The 15951-nt window shown below is 41.2% G+C and overlaps 1 protein-coding gene across 2 annotated transcripts in view; it reads left to right on the top strand.

Annotated features, from left to right (window-relative positions):
* Positions 1 to 15951, top strand: part of LOC106579906 (transmembrane protein 132C) — a 228908-nt gene that overhangs the window by 143497 nt on the left and 69460 nt on the right. For both annotated transcript variants that reach the window (XM_014160261.2, XM_014160260.2), the window contains exon 4: positions 1830 to 2016. In XM_014160261.2, the coding sequence (XP_014015736.2) occupies positions 1830 to 2016 (187 nt within the window). The remainder of the gene's footprint in view (positions 1 to 1829; positions 2017 to 15951) is intronic.

Here is a 15951-nt window from a genome sequence, read left to right as displayed (position 1 = left end):
CATAAAGTCCTTCATTTTCACGGCAGTTATTAAAAAATGCCACCTATGATGCCGTAGGGAGGGCAATAATTGACATCCCTAAATCAAAAACCTGAATGGGTTCTCTGTTCCTATGCAGAAGAATCTGCTCAGAGAAGAGATAAATGGTGAAATAATTTCAGTGTTTGATTTCACGTCATACCATGCACAGCTGAATCCTGCTGCTCCTTAGACACCTTCATTAGTTTGACTCTGTACTCTGTATATTCTATTGTATTCTGAATTTGATGTTACCAGAGGATCATGTTTGCACTGAAATCTGAGTGGGTGAGGAAACTAGGGCATTTTTCCGATTACCAGTGACACAGCCCAAAGTGCAGTCCTGTGAGTGTACACACTGTTCAAAGGTTATAAACTCTAGTCAGTCTGTTCATCAGCTGTCATCGTTGTTTGGTTGATGACCTCACGGCTTTTATTGGTCTTCCAACCCAAATTGGCATCTGTTTTGTCAGAGGGACTGTGGATGTAGCAGTTATGTAAGGCCGTTTTCTACCATGCCACTTCTCTGACAGCCCAGCACAACCCAGCTCTCTCCACACTGATTGCTACTCTGTTATGGAATGCGGCACAAGTTATTTGGTTGGTTGTCATTTTGAAATATTTATACTCACTTCCGTTTCTTGTAGAAATTGGGTTGTTGTGTGCTAGGACACAACAAATCACTCATTCTCTCTGATTGAAAATAAATAAGAGAATGGGAAGTGAGTATGTGCCTTACAAAAACCCAGGGTTCAGCAAATAAAACGCCTGGTCTATTATTCATAGTTTTCCTGTTTTCTGAGTCACATTCATAATTGAGAACATTATGTATTTGCTCAGATGTCTTTTCTCGAAGTACTACGCATGTTGTTCTTTGTTCACCACAACAATAAAAAAAGGGGCAAATTGATTTGCGGTCTTTGAATGTAGCTGGGAAAGTAATTAGATGTGTTGATTTGTACTGTAGGGTGCCATACTGTATCTGCCATGTGCCATAGGTACAGTAGACAAACTGCCGTCGTTGTCCTGAGGCCAAGCAGCACCAGGAGAGATTCAGAGAGGGTGCATATTTCTCTCTTTCTCTCTTGTTCTCTTTCTTTCTGGTCAGCCTCAAATGAAGGAGATGCTGTTTAGTGCCGTTGGGCCTCGGCGACAGTGTGTGAAATGTATTGGCCCTGAGCCCTGCCATTTGACACGCCAGACAAGGCTAACAGATCTTGTGCCATTTCCATTTCCTGCTTCTGTGTAAAGCTGACCTTTGCTGCCTCCTGGCTATTTATTTAAACTCTGAGCACCAGAGACTTATGGTGTCACCAGGAAATGATATTATCAACGCTCTCCATTTGTCTGCCTTAATGCAGCCCCGCCGTACATTCTCCCTACATTGCATATACTGTAATGCTATATATTTATACTGTGCTGCTGCTGCAAACGAGGGCAGTGGTTAACACCCAAGCCTTCATGTCCAGAGCAGGGGGTGACAGTTACTTGTAGCCTCCCTCTGAGATAAAGATGAATATGTATTACAGTACTGTACAGAGCAACTGTAGCCATATGGGCAGTATGAAGAATGTCAATATAGAGCTGTGAGAAATAGCTATTAACAGTGCATATCATACCACGGACCAGAGTTGACCTTTTTGTAGAAGCACAATCTAAAATGTCAGGGACATTGATTTAGTCATCAGACTCCACTATTTTTAATAATTCGATTAGGACTGTGTGTTGGTAGAGCTCATGGACGGACACACTATTACTTTCTAATAAAATACTGATCCTCTCCCATCTCTTTCTCTCTGTCTGTGCTGCAGGTCTGAGGAGGGTGTGCAGAGGGTCCTACAGGTGGACCTGGAGGTGGACAGCTTCCTGGGTCCACTGGGCAGCCGCTGGATCACGTGGCAGGTGGAGTACCCGGGCAGCCGTGCCACCACGCAGGAGGCAGAGACAGAGATCCGACTGGCCCAGAAGGACCTGGGGGGCATTGTGCCCCTGGCCATGGTGAGTGGTGCCAGTCAGCCAGTCAGTCACAATCACTACAACACACAGAGCAGATGGACTGTGCCAGAGATCTGAAGAGCACAAAGTTCACTCAAAGTTTTGTCGGTTACACACTGTGCATCCTGCTGTTCACAGCAGTGACGATGCTTCACATAATTGTTTTTCTATTCACAACTTTGACTTTTGTACATCTATTGCATATTTTGTATAATCACTTACTGTATATTATTATTGTGGAGTAATATGTTTATAGGTCTTGTACATTACACATCTAAGAAATCTTAGATCTTTGATTCCTGATGTAACTACACTGAAATCGCAGACCTTTAGCTTCAGTGTTTTGCCTGTGGAGTGTGTGTTTTGGCATGGAGGAGGAGTGGGTGTATGTGGCCCTCAGCAGGCCCTGTGTGGGGCCTGGAGGCTCTCTGTGGCCTGAGGGTAGGCCTGCAGGTGTGTTTCTCTCTTTAGGCTGCTATACAGATTAGCCTCTCTATTGGATGGATTCACCAAAGCTACTCCATTGAACTTCACAGAACATCTCTCACCTCATTTGCCTTGGCTTTCTAAACAGAGTTAGATCCAGAAAAGCAACAGAAAGATACCAGAGAGATCAATTACGCCCACTTACAAGCATGACATGTTGCTTGCCAGTGTTGAGATATGTGATTTTCTGTAAGCGCTTTATTTCTATGTTTGCGGTATGCATAATGAATGTTGTGAGTGCACTGTCGAGTATAAATAATTCCATATTAGCAGCGCCTATAGCTTCATAATAGGTGTCTGTGGGTGGCTGTATTTGCCTGTGTTGCTATGCTGAGAGGAATGCAGCTACTCTTGTTCTCCACAGATCAATTTCCAAAATAATTTATGCTTTTTTTCTTCTTTGTTTTTTTTACAGAGGTAGATTATACTCATAGTTTCCTTTTGATATTCCTTTCATTCTTCTGACGTGTCAATAATGTGCCTGCCATATAAAAGGGATATTTGCACCCACGCTTTGCATTGACACACATTATAAATAGCATTTCTTTTTTTAACATCAGTATTCCATACTGTCTCTGAGGGAGCTTTATGTGGGTACGAGAATGAGCACGATATCCATTTAAGGCGCAGTCTTTTCTCTGATCATTTGCAGATACATTTGCTCATATTTTGGTATACAGTATTTGCAAAATTATAAATGAGGAAACACATTTTAAGGTTTTTTTGTGGCTGTCAGAATTATAGACTGACTTGGGATCTCTGTGAAAGTACTGTACACTTCTACGCCCATGTACTAATCCATCACTAATAGTGCCTTGTATTATGATGAAATCATTATACATTTTGAGTGGAATAAGGATTTATGGTTCAAGGCTGATTATAAAGGCTTTTCTATAGCAACAAAGATCCATCATATTTAACCTGCTATTAGAATAATTTGATAAACTTGGCTAAATCAATTAAGGCATAAACATTATGGTGCGAGGCTCATATGAGAAGATGAATGGTGTATTCAAATACATTAGAACAGATTACAGATGTGTACTGTATGGATGTGCTATGTAACCTCTTATGTTTAGTTATCCTGTCCTGATTCAGTATTCTATTCAGGAAGCTTTCCATTAAGCCAGTGATGACCTTAGCAATAGATGCCCTTTCTAGTAGATATAGATTTCCATTCTAGTAATTATATTTCTATGGTCATAACACTACATGTAATGGAGGGACTTAACATTTCAATGCATATCTCAGGACTACACCTGGTCAATGCACGATTGACATTTCCATTGCTGATATTGACATTTTGACATGAGCAACCCATAAGGTTGATAGGATATAGGGCTGTTGGTGTCCAGCCTTACTCCAGTCCTATAATCAATAGCTTGAGAAGGAAATATCCTGGCCTGTAAAGTACAGACTCGTCAGACCATTTCCTTGGTCAGTATACTGGTTTTCCCTTGCTGCCTCACCTTCTTCATCACTAAACCCCAAGAGAAAAAAAACGACACACAGTAGGCTCACATTGTGTACACAACTCACACACACAACCTCAGACATTGTCACAGAGCACATACAGTACCCTCACTCACTCTCTCACACACACACACACACACACACACACACACACACACACACACACACACACACAGAGAGAGCGACTTGAGCATGTGTCTGTAAATGTGTTTGTGCAATCTGCATGCGTCATTGCAAGAGAAGGCAAACCAGCGAGGAAGGCTGAATTAGATTACTTGGGATCACTCTGGCATGAAAAGCCCATAGATTACTTCCTCTCCTCTCATCCTCCCCTCCTCACCCTACTGATCAGCCCCACTTTCCCCCTGCAGTGGGAAAACAAGAACATAACTGCGTTTCTGAGACAAAGACAGTGTTACATTGTGTCTCTGTGGTAGGACAGGACAGGAGACTGGACAAAGACCTGTATCAGTGACACAACAATGATGTCTTCCAGCTGTTGATCCCTTATGTTCGGGGATGTAGAGGGTTCAGAGAGAAGAGCAGGCAGCTCTTTACAGGCCAGGGAGAATAGAAGAGCATTATTATCAGTGATGGGTGACAGAGAAAGAAAGAAAGTGGGCTGCTCAAATCTCTTTAATCGAGTTGAGTGGGGAGACTTCAGAGAGCATACTGAAGGCATCTGTTGACACAACAGCGCTGTCGCTTTGGTTAAGAAGAGGCTTTCATCTGTAATTAGGACTAATTAGGCTAATAGGCTAGATTGTCTTTTGCCATGACAGAGACGCTAATTGAGTTTAGGCCAGAAATAATCCCTTAAACAGAAAGGGGGAATCCATAAGTGACCATGCCTTAAAGGTTATAATGTAATAAAGCTAATGATTATTAATAATGGCAAGCTTATTCAGGGTTGGATAACATTCATGGCTTATTACCTCAGTTGCTCCTCAACCCATTTAAGGCATGCTCTAAATGACTGTGCCCTTGTTCTAATTGGTTATAACAAAAAAAAGGCCTTTTTATTGCACTTCCGGAGTCAAGTGATAGGGCTCTACTGTAGGTGACACCTCTGAGAGAGAGGATTTTTTTGAAAGATGAGCTCTCTTTCGTTCCTCTTTGAAGCAACGTCCTCCTGTAGCAGGGACATCTGCACACTGCCAGCTCCCAGCACTGTTCAATGGTTTGTCACCCATTTCAAATCTTGAAGCAGGATTTCTGCGAATGCTGCAATTATTTTAAAAGACTTAAAAAAAAGGGAATTCAGAAGTATCGGAGAAGAAAGAGCAGAGAAACACCTTAAACATTTTTCTCTCTCCTCTTGTCTACAGCTGTCCTTTTCTCACTTTCAGAAGAGCTTTCCCTCCCACACCATTTTTCCTCCTTCTCCCCCTCTCTTCTTCCCTCCCATCTTTTGTTTACTTCAGACAAACATACCTTAATATACAGTAGTATCTCTCCTCACCTCCTCCCAATGGCGTCCCTTCTGACCCTATAGTGGTAAGTAGCTGTGTGTTTTTTGGGTGATGGATGGATCTTAAAGGCAGTAATTGGTGGCTGAGCTGATTCCTCAGCAACGCAGCAGGAGGCTGGCCCATTATCCTTTACTATCCTGAAGTAATACGCTCCTGCCCAGCCTCATGATCATTACCCACACTGCTCTACTCCAGGGATGAAGAGCGAGTGAGAAGACTAGGCATGCATCATATCACCACTCATATGTCTTCCTGCTCCAGCATCGGCAGCAAACTGTGCTCACTTAAACACAGCTCATTCAAACAGCATGGAGATGAGGAAAAATTAAAGAAGTGGTTTGTATTCATGTGTTTTCTGAATGGTATTGTTAACAATACATCACCACCCTGGCCTTCTCCAGCCACTTCCTCTCCCAAATGATACAGTAATCCATCAATGATACTCAGTTGAATGTTTGGTAACACTTTACTGTAGATTTCCTTATGCATGCATTCATAATGTTTCCTTATTGATGTGTTATTTTCCCACATGCATTTAATTCCTTGCACCTTAGTGCCAGGCAAGTGAAATAGCAGGAAAGTGATTTATCAAACACATCGCCAGACACACAGGTATGTGAGCAGAGCATGTATCCAGCACCCTGTCGGACATGAGCACACATACATCACAGTGAAGTTTGAAGTTTGTGCATTGTTTTAATATCAGGGGCTGGGTGCAGATAGAGTATTCAGTTGTATATTATTCTATGTATTAAGGTATACCTGTAAGTAGAGATGTCAGAGTACTCTGGTCTCAATCAGTGTCTGAGCAGCACACGACACGATGCAACAATACACTACACCAAGGGTTTTGAGGGCAAAGTTATCTTATCTACATAAACAATTTGCGATTGTTTATACCGATCTAAAGCGACACATAAATCCCCAATGCTTTAGGCTAGAAACAAGCGGTAAAACTTGATGCACATGGGAATATCTTTGTTTATCTCTGTAACAGTGAGAAGCTGAGCTACGACCTTCTAAAGTTGAGGAGTCAAAGAAATTGGACTTTGCTTAGGAAGTAATCTTATACAATGTGTGACTCTGTCGCTATCAATTGATAAAATCACTTTCTGTAAAACAGAATATGTATAATTAAATTGAGGGTTCATTTAAATTATCATAATTAAACATATTAAAACTGTAAGGGACTTGGGTTTTTACATTCGAATATACATAGTATATTGTCCATTTTTTAAATTTTATTACAATGTTTTTAGAGCTGACAGGATGAGTAGAGGGGGAGGAGTGGCTATCTATGGAGAAATTACCTCTCCATTGCACTAATTAAATCTGTCTCCATTCCAAATCAGTTTGAAGTGTTAGCTCTAAGTCTCACATTAGGTAACAACTGTAAAGTTACAATTGTTAGAGTATATTGCCCACCTTCTTCTAGTAAGAATATGCTTAGCCATTTAACAGAATTATTAGCCACTTTTATATCAACTGAAGTCATTTTCCTAGGAGATTTTAACTTTGATTGGAAAACACAGGACTCAGATAGTTTTAAAGACTTTTGTACTGAGGTAAATCTCACACAATTAATCACTGAGCCAACAAGGCCAAATCTTAAGGTGCCTACAAAGTCCTCATTGCTTGATTATATACTAACAAATGCACCTGAGAAATATAGAGCTAGGGGAGTATTTCCACTAGGTGTCCGTGTTCACTGCCCCATTGCATGTATTAGAGATGTCAAAATTCATAGGGCCAAACCTTATATTATCACGAAAATAAATTATAGAAACTTTAGTGAACAAGCTTTCTTACAGGATCTTTCCCATAGTAATCTTGAATCTATTTGTAATATAAATGGAGCCGAGTTGGCGTTCGAAAAATGTACTAGTGTTTTTATTCCAATGCCGATTAACACGCTCCATCACTAAGGTTAGAGCAAAGAATAGATCAAACCCATAGTTTAGTTCAGACATTTCTAATGCTATTGGTAAAAGAGATGTAGCATGGGCTAAGGCAAGAGAAACGTATTCTAGTTCCAACTGGCTGACTTTTAGGCAGCTGAGAAACCTGTGCATCAGACTTGTTAGAAGAACAAAATTGGATTACTATGTGACCAGTTTAAATGATTGTTTCAGGAATCCAGCCAAATTCTGGAAAGTAGTTAAAACATTAAAGAACAATATGCACTCCACACTCCCAAATCAGATAGGGTTGGATACTGGACTCATTACTGATAAGAACGCCATTGAAAATGCCTTTAACAATCACTTCATTGCAGCAGGCAGTCTTTTGGAGAAAATGTCAACCACAAATAAGGAAGAAAATATACATATGAAGGGATTATGCATGAGTATGCTGATGCTGATGGTCAGAGTTTCTCACTAAGCCTCTTCACAGAGGATAAAGTCATTGATGCCTTGCTAGCCATAGACACTAAGAAAGCAACAGGGGCTGACAAACTTGACCCAGGGTTTCTGGCTAGAGCTGCACCACTTATCTCTGGTGCTCTTACTCATATTTTTAACCTCACGTTGACCTCTGGGGTCATACCTAAGATGTGGAAAACTGCCTATGTGCTGCCTGTGCACAAAGATGGGGATACTGGTGACCTTGATAATTATCGACCAATCTCTAAGCTGTCTTGTCTTGCAAAAATGTTAGTCATTGGTAAATGTACAGCTGCACTCTTTCTTGTCTGACAATTGCATACTGAATACATTTCAGTCTGGTTTTAGACTGACTGGGGCACAGTACTATCACAGCCACCACACTGGTTGTAAATTATATTGTAAGGGCTTTGGATAAGAAGTTGAACTGTGTTGCTTTGTTTGTTGACCTGTCGAAGGCTTTCAATACAGTTGATCATTCTCTTCCACAGAATAGACTGACCTCATTGGGGTTGGCCTCAGATACATGTTTGTGATTTCAGAATTATCTCAGTGATAGATCTCAGGCTATTATTGCAGATGGAGTAAAATCAGGTTTTGTCACTGTTCACAAAGGAGTCCCACAAGGTTCGATTTTAGGTCCTTTATTATTCACTATATACATAAATGATATCTGTAACTCAGTGAAAAAATACAACTTTCATTTCTATGCTGATGACACAGTACTATATGCCACAGCCCCATCACTCCCTCAAGCATTTACATTCCTGCAGTTTGACTTTCAATTGCTTCAAGATGAACTTGTAGATCTTAGGCTGGTGCTTAATTCAAGTAAAACTAAGTATATAGTATTTTCACAATCCAAAAGTATACAATTGTAACATTTTAACATTGCTACAATGGCTGTCTTTTGGAACGTGTTCCCACCTATAAATAACTTGGAATTTGGTTAGATGATAATCTCTCTTTCAAAACTCATATAACTGAGCTGGTAAAGAAGCTGACATTGAGAAATAGATTTTTTTATAGAAAAAAATCTTGTCTGTCATCACAGGACAGAAAGGAAATTGTACAGGCCACTTTCATGTCAGTGCTTGATTATGGTGATGTTTTATATATGCATGGATCAGCATCAGTACTGAAGAAATTGGAAGCAATGTATCATGCAGTATTGCGCTTTGTTGCTGGTGCAAACTTTTGCACACGTCATTGCCTTTTGTACACTTCAGTTGGCTGGGACTCCCTGACTTTTAGAAGGGCACTGGTTGATATTTGTCTATAAAGCTGTCTTACAGAAACGTATCTTAATCCTAATTATCTTAACTCAAAAATCCAGTGGTCAGACAGTTTTTATCAGACTCGGTCACAGGACATGCTAGTGCTAGAGATACCCCGGATTCACTCTGAGTTAGGCAAAACAGCATTTGAATATCATGCTCCACACTCATGGAATGATTGCAGAGAGAATTCCAGTTAGATGTTTTGGTGCCTGTAAGACAGTTTAAATGCACATTACATTAACTGATTACATTAACTGTACACTGTGATTGTGTTTTGTAATGTGTGTTTTTCTTATAGAAGTTTATTTATTTTAATATTTTTTATCTCCATCTTGTACTTTTTATATGTTTTAATTTTGTTTGTTTTTACATTTTTATTAATTGCTGTGTTGTTTTTATTGTTGTATCATAGGGCACAACTGTAAAAGAGACTCTTACTCAGTTTGTTTCCCCTGTTTAAATAAAGGTTAATAAATATTTGGTAATGCAATAATTTGGGGAAATCGGGTCTAAAAAAGTATTATTATTATTATTATTATATTTAAATAGCCTACCTAAAAGATTTCAGGAGTCTTATTAAACTACATAGAATTGCAGGAAATTAGCTTAAAAAAAGGTCCCTCAAATTATACAAAATCATGCTAGTGTTGTATTTAATATACTGTAGGCTGTCAATAAACAAAACATTTCAAATGTGAAAAAGGGAGCCCTGTGGAAAAACAGTTGGGAACCCCTGCATTACACTACACTACACTACAGGGACCTGTATTTTCCTCCCATTATTGAATGGCACTCATGCACTACTCTAGCTGATTGCCTTGCCAGGGCAAAGCATAGCATTTCTTTGCATAGCATGACTCAGAGTCTACAATTGAGGCTGATGTATGAATCCTGAAGTGGCAATCCATTAGATGCTGGTACAGTAGAGCTGGGAGGCTGATGAGAGATAGCACTAGCTAATTGAGTCTATTGCGGTGTTCACGTGTGTCATAATACATGTAATGTTAATGAGTACAACACATGTAATGAACGGTCCTCTGATCCAGAGCCACTCTCTCCTTGACACATAGGACTCTGTTTAAATACCTATTTAAACTGCTTTCTAAATGAGAAGGATCTGTTCTATCAATCCTTGTTCCTTCTCTACAAAGCCTTTTTGTACAATAGACTGGAAGAGATAGGCAATTCCCACTTGTTTTTGATAAAGCGGCAAGGCTAGTGTGGGTGGGAACTGCACTTGTGCGGAACTAAGTTTGGGAGTTTTCCATTTTCAAAAGAGTGGAAGTGCTTATTTTAATGGTGTATTATTTTGGTGTCAGACGTAAAATACAGACGGTCTTAAAATATCTACATAATTGAAAGGCTAAAAAATGTGTTGTGATTGTGGCTTCCTTTAAAGTTTGCTATTTTATTGGTGTATACCAAGTTTTGCTCTCCACATCTGGCCAAAATGTAGATGCCCCATGTAAAACTAATAGATCAAATCCCTAAAACATTGGATAGAGAGGATTGTCAAAAAGATGAATTTCTTGACATATCACTAAGGCAGTATTTTCACAGATGGTCTGTTTTGGTCTTCTATCTGAAAGCAAACGTGACCCTGTGAGGCTTGAGAGAGAACCGGGTGGGAGGATTTTGGTGGTGGTAATGCATTTAGCAGTGGAGTTGACCTTTGAGCCTGAATAGGGAGGTTTCTGTCCAGAGGTCAGCTAAGCCAAACTAAGCTGACTATATGGATCTTGATCAGAGCCGGGTGAGAAAATCAGTCAGAGAGATCAGGTCATCCCTACCAGGCCTGTACCCGAGTAGGGGAAGAGCTCTCTATCGATTGGCTGAAAGTGATAGATTTGAGGCTGACATAGAGCAGGCTGATACTGACAGCGCTGCATCCCTGGCTGCATTCCTATAGCCCTGAGGCCCAGCCCAGACTCCACAGATGAGCAGGCAGAAGCAGAATATCAGCAGGGCATCGCTATACCATCACCAGCCCATCCAGATGCATTAGCCCCCTGCTGCTGCCCTCATCCCTCCACAAACCCTGCCTGTGTTTTGGGGCAGGCAGAGAGCCCATTGTGTCCCTGGTGCCTGACCTTGGTGTCTCCTCTCCTGGAGTGTTGAAACTCGCTGTCATTTGTATTAATCAGGGATACAGGCTCCTCCCACCCACCTGATCAATTGATTTAGATATTGCAGGTGTGGTATTCATGAGCCTTGCAGGCGATTTGTCCTATAAAGTTAACATATAGTGGTTCTACTTCTAGACATGTTTTATTCACCAGCTTCCTAGCCCCGCATGAGAAGAAGCAATTCCTGGCCACTGTACTCCAGAAGGTGGTTTACTTCCTGTCTGTTCACTGTAAGAGCCAATATTCAATAACTACTCAAAACTACCTTCCAAAAGGAAGTTAATTTGTACTAACTCAGAGTTCTTGTGTTTACCTGTGAAGAACACTCATTTGTAAACCGACAGTACATGTGGGAAGGAGGCAGTCTAATGAGAGAGCATGCTGGTGAATAAGTTGAACATGGGTACATATTAAAGATAGAATAGTATTGTAATTTAAAAGGTTTTATGTCCTAAGATTTGAAAGTGATTCCCTTGGAGAAATCAACCAGAAGTTTGAAGAGCTCGCAGACAAATACGTTCTTTAAGACCGTGGAGAGAGCAAGAAATCACCAGAAAGCTTTTGAGAAACATAATCACAAAAACATCACAAACTAAACATTTTTTTTTTTAATCCATGTTTGATGCTGTTGTTTTTGCAGCTTCAAAGTGCTTCTGTAGTTTTGTGATTTGTCCACCTTGTATTTTACACCTCTCAACTCACATCAAGGTATTTTCTTTTTTTATTGTAAACTCCATAATGTAATTAATATTTTAGGGAAGGATTTGTCCAGTCACCAGTGTGCCATTGAGAAACTTCAGTTGGTGTAGGAGAGGTTTACCCATAAATCATGTGTACTCATAAATAATGTAGAACTAGAGCAATTCAACGAGACCAAAGGGTCAATACTATCCATGAGCTGTCATATGTATTCCCATGCCCCAGCAACCCCCTTATACACATCCATGACAGACAGACTGTATGTATTGTCTGTCAGAGCATCATGTCATTTTCCTTACAGTATAGGGTCATTTATGAATATAGGAACCTCATAAATCAGTGAATACTGCACTTTCCTTAAAAATGTTTGTTCAAATTATAATATTTACTTGTGATATACACTTGTGTCTGAACGTTATCTCTCCTAAAAATTATCCTGGATCTTCTCTCCTCAATCCCATTCCTCCTTTCTTTAGGGCTTTGCAGTTAGTTAATGAGTGAATGAACAGTGAGTTCAGTGCTTTCCAGGAAACAACCAACTCTCTATATAATGGCCCTGAGGCCTCCGTCATGATAGTTGTGTGTAATTTCCAACACCAACAGACCCTGGCCATGGGATTCCCAGCATGCTCTCTCATTAGACCTCTGTACCCAAGCTGGCACTCAGTGGAGATCTCCACTATCAAAGTAGCCATTGAATCCAGCAGCACTTCTCACCCTGCCTCCCCTGCACTGGCCTGTTCTAATAAGAAGATAAGCTCTGAGATGAGCGGGCTCTGGAAGTCCAGCTGACACTATTGGAAAGTGGTTAGTGTTGTTTTAGGAGGCAGTGAGGGATGACTGCCTGGTGGAGAGACTGTATGACCTGTTCCCGGTGACACACACACACACACACACACACACACACACACACACAGCAGTCCCCCCTGTTACAACCTCTCTGAGGGGAAAGAAGGGAGAGAGAAAAATAGTAGAGAGAGAGGTGGCTCGGTCTCAGGTGGAGAAAAGAGTGTGAAATGGAGAGACCCTCATTAAAAGGGAGCGTTCATTTCACAAACGTCCCCAACACTTCAATGAGTTGTCATGCAGTGATAAATTGTTCTGCGTGGTGCAAACCAGGCCTTTATTCTCTTCTCCTCCACCATGTTCACTTCCTCCCAATTAAATGCCCATTGGACTAAGGAAGAGAGAGCACACTGGGCACTACACAGAGAGGAGAGTGGAGTGGAGTGGATGAAAGGACATGGGAAAGTAATTCTGCTTTGAAAGTCTCTCTTAGCTTAAAGTGGAACTGACAGCGTTTTAACTACTTTGCAGATATGAAACAAACAAACAGAAAAGAAACAAACAGAAAACGTTTGAGAGGGTTTAGCTAATATCCCCTCGTTAGATTTGAGCTCATTTTGCTCTGGCTAGCATTAGTTGTTGATCTTGTTTTTGTTGATGTGCATAACTGAGGGAGAAAACACCTACCTTTTCATGGTTGTTTGATCAATAGGATTGTAAAGTTCCCAAATGTAAGAGGACTCCTGCGGTATTTACATATGTGACCGACCGGCTCGATTCGGTCTTATGTAGCAACATTTGAAATTGCGTTTAAAAAAAAAAAAAAATTACATTGGATAAAAGTAGAGACTCAGAGCTAGAAAATGGTATATCATACACTACAGTTGAGGAACAACGGGAAAGTAATTCTGCAATTCTGAAAGTTGCTAAACTTGTAACCCCACTTTTGAGAAAATGGCCCTTGAATGATTTTTGGTATACCTACTGGAGAGCTCTTCTTTGTCTACACCCATTCAGCATTTTTCCCACCCTCTTAAGCCTTAGCTCCACCCATCTCTTTAAGGATCCACATGAGGCCATGTACTAAACAACCAAAGATTTCAAGACTAAAGGTTGGTTTATACTACGTCTATCGACAGTTGTCACAGTGACATCATGAACATTCTGTTGTCGTCCAACATCAAACTTGTAGTTGTCGTTATGAAAAAGTATAAACAGAAACTACAGGCTGCATGACATCAGCAGCCTGGTGGTCCAAAGTTGCATAACTGGTGTATTTCAACACCAATAAATCCACCTGTTTAAAAATGTATTTAGGATACGTCAATTTAGCAAACCAGGCAACTGAAAGCTACTTTCTAAACAATGTTTTGGTTCGTTTCTAGCTTATTAGCTAGCTAGCTAAAGTTACCTTAGCTGGCTAGCCAGTTAAAATGATGACCATGTCATAAAGCTAACAACGTCTTCACTTTAGCTCATTTGTATTCATTATTTCAGGAAAACAACTCTAAACAAGATCCTTATTTACAAGTTAATCAAATCAGATCAATTTTATTGGTCACATACATATGGTTAGCAGATGTTAATTCGAGTGTAGCGAAATGCTTGTGCTTCTAGTTCCGACTATGCAATAATATTTAACAGTAATCTAACATTCACAACAACTACCTTATACACATATACACACAAATGTAAAGGGATGAACAGATTATGTATATATTAATATATGGATGAGTGATGGCATGCGGCATAGGCAAGATGCAGTAGATGGTATAGAACACAGTATATACATATGAGATGAGTAATGTAGGATATGTAAACATTATTAAAGTGTCGTTATTTAAAGTGACTAGTGATACCTTTATTGAGTCCATTTATTTAAGTGGGCAGAGATTTGAGTCTGTATGTTGGCAGCAGCCTCTCTATGTTAGTGATGGCTGTTTAACAGTCTGATGGCCTTGAGATAGAAGCTGTTTTTCAGTCTCTTGGTCCCAGCTTTGATGCACCTGTACTGACCTCGCCTTCTGGATGATAGCGGTGTGAACAGGCAGTGGCTCGGGTGATTGTTGTCATTGATGATCTTTTTGGCCTTCCTGTGACATCGAGGGCTGTAGGTGTCCTGGAGGGCAGGTAGTTTACCCCCGGTGATACGTTATGCAGACCGCACTACCCTCTGGAGAGCCTTGCGGTTGAGGGCGGTGCAATTGCCGTACCAGGCGGTGATACAGCCCGACAGGATGCTCTCAATTGTGCATCTGTAAAAGTTTGTGAGTGTTTTAGATGACAAGCCAAATTCCTTCAGCCTCCTGAGGTTGAAGAGGCGTTGTTGCACCTTCCTCACCACGCTGTCTGTGTGGGTGGACCATTTCAGTTTGTCCGATAAAACTTTCCACCTTCTCCTCTACTGTCCCGTTGATGTGGATGGGGGGTGCTCCCTCTGCTGTTTCCTGTCGTCCACGAGCATCTCCTTTGTTTTTTGACGTTGAGTGAGAGGTTATTTTCCTGACACCACACTCCGAGGGCCCTCACCATCTCCCTATAGGCCGTCTCGTTGTTGTTGGTAATCGGGCCTACCACTGTAGTGTCGCCTGCAAACTTGACGATTGAGTTGGAAGCGTGCTTGGCCACGCAGTCATGGGTGAACAGAGAGTACAGGAGAGGGCTGAGAATGCACCCTTGTGGAGCCTCAGTGTTGAGGATCAGCGGGGTAGAGATGTTGTTTCCTACCTTCACCACCTGGGGGCGGCCCGTCAAATGTCCAGGACCCAGTTGCACAGGGCGGGGTCGAGACCCAGGGTCTTGAGCTTAATGACGAGTTTGGAGGGTTAAATGCAGAGCTGTAGTCAATGAACAACATTCTTACATAGGTATTCCTCTTGTCCAGATGGGATAGGGCAGTGTGCAGTGTGATGGTGATTGCGTCGTCAGTGGACCTACTGGGGCGGTAAGCAAATTGGAGTGGCTCTAGGGTATCAGGTAGGGTGGAGGTAATATGATCCTTGACTAGTCTCCCAAAGCACTTCATGATGACAGAAGTGAGAGCAATGGGGCGATAGTCATTTAGTTCAGTTACCTTAGCTTTCTTGGGAACAGGAACAATGGTGGCCATCTTGAAGCATGTGGGAACAGCAGACTGGGATAGGGATTGGTTGAATACGTCCATAAACACACCAGCCAGCTGGTCTGTGCATGCTCTGAGGACGCGGCTAGCTACAATAAATGCAGCCTCAGG

Source organism: Salmo salar, chromosome ssa20 (genome assembly GCF_905237065.1).
Source record: "Salmo salar chromosome ssa20, Ssal_v3.1, whole genome shotgun sequence".
Taxonomy (NCBI): domain Eukaryota; kingdom Metazoa; phylum Chordata; class Actinopteri; order Salmoniformes; family Salmonidae; genus Salmo; species Salmo salar.
The sequence above is the reverse complement of the archived record's forward strand: the minus strand, read 5'-3'. Positions and strand labels throughout refer to the sequence as shown.